Raw genomic sequence first — 6,784 nt, 5'->3', positions numbered from 1 at the left:
CGTACAATGGTACCAAGAAATTGTGGCCTTTGGACCACCTTTCACTTTAGATTCACAAGTTTATACAATTCTCAACAATCTCACGTCGTCATATTCTGAGTTCGTAACATGGCCTTTTCGAAACACTTTTTCTTAAGTGACCGAATTTGTTTAGCACATAAACACATAATGACCTCAATATAATAGGTTACTACTATATTTATCCGTGGATTGAACTAATAACCTCATGCTTCTCACAAACTGATATCAACCTAAATATGTACCGAATGTTGGGGGTGAAAAAACCACCACTTACCTTTATCGGGTCCCAACGTTATCAAGCATGCCTCACGAATTGATATATCGACCTAAGTATCTCCTATCCATTGCCAAAAGCAACCATGTTTGGCCATACCTCATACCCAACAAATACCGAATGTTGAGGGAGAAAACCATCACACTTACCTTTATCGGGCCCCAGCGTTATCAAGCATGCCACACAAATTGATATATCGACCTAAATATCTCCTATCCATTGCCAAAAGCAACCATGTTTGGCCATACCACATCCCAACAAATACCAAGAATGAATAAGATTATCAATACTCAATAGTATACTATCTCAAAAAATATAATGCCCAACTCTTATGAAAGATTTGAGAAGATTATCAATACTCAATACTATCTCAAAAAATATAATGCCAACTCTTATGAAAGATTTGAGAAGTATAAAAAGATTTGAAAACTCTTTTATATATTTCTATTCCAGACTCTTGGCCTTGAAAATTGCATCAGCCACATGTATAGCATCAGCACTGGCCTTGATATTATGAAGGCGTAAGATATTAGCCCCTTGGGCAACCCCGGCAACCGCCGCACCAATGGTCGCAACATCACGATCCTCAGCTTTTTCACGCCCGCATATTTTACCTAAAAAGCTCTTCCTCGAGGGCCCGAGAAGCATAGGTGCCTTCGAGGCCGCCAAGCTCCACTTTGAGAGCCCCGACCTTACCTTAGAAAGGTTCCCGAGCAAATCCAAGTTTTGTTGGGCAGTCTTCGAGAACCCTAACCCTGGATCGACGATAATCCGCCAAGATGGAATACCAAACGATTCGGCTTTCTCGAGACGAACACATAGCTCTTTTGTTACGTCTTCCGTCACATCGTCATACTTGACATTACATGCCTTTTGCATGGTTCTCGGGTCTCCTCTCATATGCATTAGAACATAAGGAACACCTAGTTCCGCCACCGTGGCATACATTTCGGAATCTAGGGTTCCACCGGACACATCGTTGACCATATGGACACCATGCTTCGTTACGACTTCTCTCGCGACTTTAGAGCAGAACGTATCGACCGAAAGCCATATAGATTTCATTGAGGGGAGATCTCGAATGGCATCTAAAATGGGGACTAGGCGAGCGAGCTCTTCCTCGCTACTAAGCTTAGTGGCATTGGGGCGTGTAGATTGGGCCCCGAGGTCAATAATGTGGGCCCCTTCCGAGGCCAATGATTCGGCTCGATGGACCGCATCTCGGACCGAAAAGTATCGGCCACCATCACTAAAGCTGTCGGGAGTGATATTCAAAATGCCCATCAGATAGGTCTTATCACGCCAGTTCCAGAGCTCATTACCCGAAGAGTTCGGGATCGGGATCACTTGTTTGAGGCCATCGGGATTGAGTAATAGTTTTTCGTCATCTCCAAGTTGTTTCCACGCATCTCTTGCTCGCTTGAATCGCTTGGTCCAAACGTTGTCCGTCCGCTCGACATTCGTATTGTACAGATCCATCAAAGGTGCCAAGACAAATGGTCTTTCCCATATAAGAGGATGTGGTAGCTTGAGATGCTCTTCACATACTACCCTTTCACCATAGAAAAGTATGTCTAGATCTATGGCCCTAGGCCCATATCTAAGGGTCCCAAACACGCGGCCAAGGGTAGATTCTATATTCTTCAGTGCTATGAGGAGTGCATCAGGATCGAGCCGGGTTCGGGCTTTTACAGCTGAATTGAGAAACTTGGGTTGATTTGTAACATATGCAGGGGCAGATTCATATAAACCTGAATGACAAATAACTGAAATACCCGATTTCTTCATCATCCTGAGAGCCTTGTCGAAGTTCGAGACTCGATCACCCATGTTGCTACCCAATGCAATAACAACTTCTTCTTCTTTTTCTTCATGATATCGATGATCAGAAGAACCGATGCGTGAAAAAGCCCTTGAATACCTTCCTAGGAAAACAATTTAGGGTTAAGATTACACATTCAGGGTAAAAGTTAAGGTGTATAAATTTAGGGAATTGGTAACAAATGTAGGTTTAAGTGCAACATTTCGTATTAGAGTTCGTTTTATAAATTTAGAGTTAGGATTAGGGTTACAAATTTAGAGTTTGGTTTAGGGTTGAGGGTTGGTTTAGAGGCAGGTGTAGGATTACGTCTGGGAGTCTACAGGTTTACAAACTTAGGGTAAAAGATTAGGCTATACATTTCTGGTTGTCGCCAATTTTAGGGTCCATATATTTAGGGTTAGGGTTAGGGTTAGGGTTACCTGATGTATGGAAGTTGGGGGGTTTGTTGAAGGAGCGAATCGAAGAGAGTAGAACCTTAAAAGGTTGAAGAGATGGATGCATTTTCTGCAGCTTGATGAATAAGGAAGGGTTTAGAGGAGAAGAGAAGATATGGAGATGGGCGAAAGGAGCTCCATCTCCATCTCCTCCACCTGGGCGATACGGAAGAAGAGCCAGACCGAGGGAGTTTCTTTTCCTTTCTATTTTGTTCGATCTGGGCTCCTTCCTTTTCTACAAAGATGAAGGAAGAATCACACACAAATGGAGAGCAGTGGATAGACAGGAGGAGCAGTAAAAAATCAGACCAATGGTAAAGTCTGTAACTAGATATTTCATCCAAGTTTATCATACATCCCAAATTTATCCTAAACTTAATCATAAATCCCAAATTTATCATATATCCCTTCGATCCAGACCTAATGGATCCCTGTGCGATTTAGGGTTCTCTCGCCAATTCAGGGGGGAGGGGGGGCGGGGGGCACCCATACATATATCTCGGGTTAGGGTTAAAATTACCTGATACTACACATATGCGTGTCTCTATCTCAGACCAAATAGTAATTACGTGCAGCAAGGTGATCTGTAAAAATGGACGATCGTTTAGAGTCATGCTTTTCAAAACTCTCGCGCAGTCTGCACCGGAATCGAAGAGGTTGTCATCGAAGATCTCTTGCAATACCAATGCCTGTCATTTCTAACCTAGTTATCTGCATCTAACCCATATACATATATATATATATATATATTAGAAGGGGGATTGTTGAGCGGACAAGCTCAACCTGATCCGGATCGACTGAGTAAGCTAGAGCTTGATCGGTATCCGGAACCAAGAGTCAGATCGATGTCCGGATCGGAGAGCCGGACCCACGTGCGAACCGGTAGGCCGTTGGAGGCCTACACTCCTAGACTAGGTAGTTATCCTAAGAGTTAGTGTTAGTAGCTCAGTACGAGCATTGAAGTGCTTGTGAGTACTTCTGTCAGTCCTTTTAAGGACTTGTATAAAAGTGCTCACATAGCACATTGTATGTACAGATTGAATTTTGTAATTAAATGAGTTTTATGCTTTTCTGCTCGCTCTGTCTCTCTTGCGTACTCTCTATGTGTGTAGGTTAAGCTTTCAATTAAACCTTAGTTCTATTTTGTGTTGCTATCCGACTGAGCCAGTTTGTCTAAGCTTCCGCACATTCATTTTCATATGGTATCAGAGCGTGAGGGTTGAGAATCCTCTGTTGTCGACAAGCAATTCGTCAAAGACAAACCCAAACCTAACACCCAGTAAGAACAGAAAGAAGATATGGATAGAGGGATGGCAAGCTCGACAAGAACAATTATGCATCTTGGTTGTACAAGATGCACCAGTACCCGATGGGGCACGGTTACTGAAGTTATTTCGAAGGTGTTGGGAAATATGTCCCTCTAGTGGGAGGAAGATCCGACCGTCTGGAAAGCCGATAGTCGAGGAGCCGAGTTGATGAGGGACTCGGCCGAGGCCTGTCAGCCTCGGCCGAAACCGGAATCATGTAAATAGCCAACTCGGGAGACTATATCTGTAAATAGTCTAAGTGTGCGCCCCATGAGGGCTACATATGTAAATAGACAGAAAGTTGTGTAAGTATATAGAAGGAGCGAACGAAGTAGCGCCGGAGCCGGCACAAAAGGACTTCCCGGTATGGGAACAAAGAGCGAGCAGGGTGTTGTACTACCTCGCATCCTGTGTGCATGATCAGATGCTCAACTACATTAGAGACATGAAGTCACTGAAAGAAGCCTGGGAAAATCTGGAAAAGATTTTCGTCGCCAATACCATGGCCCGAAAGTTGCAACTCGTGCAAGAGCTCAACGACATTCGGCAAAGGGACATGTCAGTTACGAACTACACCATCAAGATCAAGGAGATCAGTGACGCACTAGGGTCCATCAATGTGATGGTGGACGAAGATGAGATGGTGCAGATCTGCCTCGGTGGTCTAACGCAGACATATGGGCCTATCCAGATGGCGATTTGCACCCGGGAGAATCCACCGTCCTTCTTCAACTTGCAATCGATGTTGATGGTCAAAGAAAACCACGTGAGTGGGTCGAGGACCACTCAATCGGACAATTGGATGTTGTACACGGAGCTGGATCGGCCTTGTGGGCATGGAGAATGAGGTGGGTCGGCATGCAATAGCGGCGGCCAACAAGAGCGGAATCAAAGGCATAGAGTGTTGAGAGTCGAATGTCAAATTTGTTAGAAAGACTAACTCGGAGATACACAACACACATGGAAACAACAAATCCGCATTACACAATGATTTAAGTGGAAACCCTAAACGAGGGAAAAAACCAAGGGAACAGATATTCCACTATATAGAGAGAAGTACAAGGTGAGATCACACAATACAACACTCTGAAACCGAGTGTCTCAACCGCAAAGGGTTCTTGACATCCAAGCTCACTTAGCTATGGTGCCGCTCTCTTTTTGACTCTCTCTTGCTCTCACACTCTACAACCTCACAACATATCTGTTTGCCCTGGGTGTATTTATACGAATACACAATATGGGTTATTTACAATCATGACCATTATTATTATCTAATAATAATAATAATAGTCTTACTAATCAACCGACTCATCCGTCAATTGTCGGGTCGGTCCGGCTAGTCGGCCTGGTCATCGACCATCCGGTTGGCCCGACTAGTCGGTCGTGTGTTTGACCTCAATCGCCTCTGGTCGACTCTCCATGTCATCGACTGTTTGCTCTCGGCTAGACCAATCGGCTAATTCCTATCTTCGATTGTTGACTCTCTTCGAGCAGTTGGCTCCTCCCACTGGAGGGACATATTCCTAACAAACTCCCCCTTCACTCCAGTGGCGAGGAGTCTGTTAATCCTGTCCTCTGTTGATAGGCTCTGAGTCTGTCCATCGATAGGTTCTTTGTCAGCATGTCAGATCCATTGTCATCAATATGGATCATCACGAGGGTAAACTCTCCTTCGATTTTCTCCCTCAACCAATGATACCTTCTCTGTATATGCTTGGTCCGGGAGTGGTACACGACATTCTTTGCTAGATGAATGACACTCTGGCTATCACAATGAAGCAAGAACTCCCTTTGCTTCATCCCCAACTCACTGAGAAAATTTCTCATCCAATTTAGCTCTTTGTCGGCCTCTACTGCTGCCATATACTCTGCCTCTATGGTCGATAAGGCCACAGACTTCTGCAGTCGTGACTGCCACGACACGGCTCCCCCCTGCATAGGTCATCACGTACACTAATGTCGATTGTCTTGAGTCTACATCCCCCAACATGTTAGAGTCGGTAAACCCTTTGAGCATGGGATTTCTGACACCATACCTTAGGCATACCCCTGAGGTGTATATGGAAAGATGCACCAGAGTCGATCACCCAAGTGCATTCTTCGCTTGCAAGGTTTGCACTTGCTTGTTTACAAATGAACAAGAGTTCTTCATTGCTTGTAGCCATGGCCGAAGTGCCCTTTTCATCAGGAATCTTCCTAGGTTCGACACCATTACCGACACCTTTATCCTTCCTCATGTGTCAACAGTCCTTCTGGAAGTGTCTAGGTTTTCCGCAATAAAAGCATGTTAGCTTACCTTTGGACTTGGATCTAGCATGGGACTTTTCTCTCCTTGGTGGACTCCTTTGTCGGTTCCTTCCTTTGCCGGTATGCTGAGTCAAGTTTGACTCCGACTGGACCAGGACACCTTGTCCTTCCTTCTAGTCTCCTTGTTCAAGATGCTTGTATTTACCGTTTGTAGAGACAAGTTCTCTTCCTGACACGAGGTGCTGAGAGTCACCACTAGATTCTCCTAGTTGTCCGGCAAGGTACACAACTGTAGGATGGCCTGCATTGCATCTTCAAGTGGAAACTTGGTTGCGGCAAGTTGATTCACATACCCTATGGATGTGTTGACGTGCTTGAGTATGCCTTCCTCGTCCCTATATTTCAACCTCATGATCTTCCTCATCAAGGATGTTTTGTTGAGGGCGTTCTTCCTCTCATATAAGCCTAACAGTTTCTGCCACATCGCGTAGGAATTTGTCTCGTTCGCCACATGTTGAAGGACACTTACATCGACGCATTGTCGGATGGTGGCCACCGCCTTTCTGTTAAGAAGTTTCCATTATGACTCCCCCGTGAGTATTTCCCCTCTATCGATTGGCTCGTACATGTCTTTGACTATGAGAAGGTCCTCCACCTTTATCTTCTAGTCTGCATAGTT

The 6,784-nt window shown here is 44.8% G+C and overlaps 1 protein-coding gene across 1 annotated transcript; it reads right to left on the bottom strand.

The window, feature by feature from the left end:
• Window positions 1-601: 601 nt before the first annotated feature.
• On the bottom strand, window positions 602-6,023 carry LOC147850684 (folate synthesis bifunctional protein-like). Its single transcript, XM_087335983.1, has 3 exons — window positions 5,895-6,023; window positions 2,537-2,786; window positions 602-2,220 (listed from the first exon to the last, which is right to left on the bottom strand). Exons 1-3 carry the CDS (start codon window positions 6,021-6,023, stop codon window positions 740-742), a joined length of 1,860 nt encoding a protein of 619 aa, XP_087192109.1. The 3' UTR covers window positions 602-739.
• Between the last annotated feature and the right edge of the window lie 761 nt (window positions 6,024-6,784).

This window comes from Azolla caroliniana, unplaced genomic scaffold, assembly GCF_043228905.1.
Source record: "Azolla caroliniana isolate FFs.n. ecotype wild unplaced genomic scaffold, voAzoCaro1.0.p SCAF_20, whole genome shotgun sequence".
NCBI classification, from domain to species: domain Eukaryota; kingdom Viridiplantae; phylum Streptophyta; class Polypodiopsida; order Salviniales; family Salviniaceae; genus Azolla; species Azolla caroliniana.
This window is presented reverse-complemented; position numbering and strand designations above follow the sequence as displayed.

What these genes read in the sequence shown, in the direction of transcription:
- LOC147850684 (XM_087335983.1), bottom strand. Translation starts at nt 6,023, where the DNA reads ATGGCTACAAGCAATGAAGAACTCTTGTTCATTTGTAAACAAGCAAGT. An exon ending in ACCTCAGGGGTATGCCTAAG is followed by an intron (nt 2,787 to 5,894) that starts GTATGGTGTCAG and finishes TCATCTTTGTAG; the next exon opens with AAAAGGAAGGAGCCCAGATC. An exon ending in CCCCAACTTCCATACATCAG is followed by an intron (nt 2,221 to 2,536) that starts GTAACCCTAACC and finishes TTGTTTTCCTAG; the next exon opens with GAAGGTATTCAAGGGCTTTT.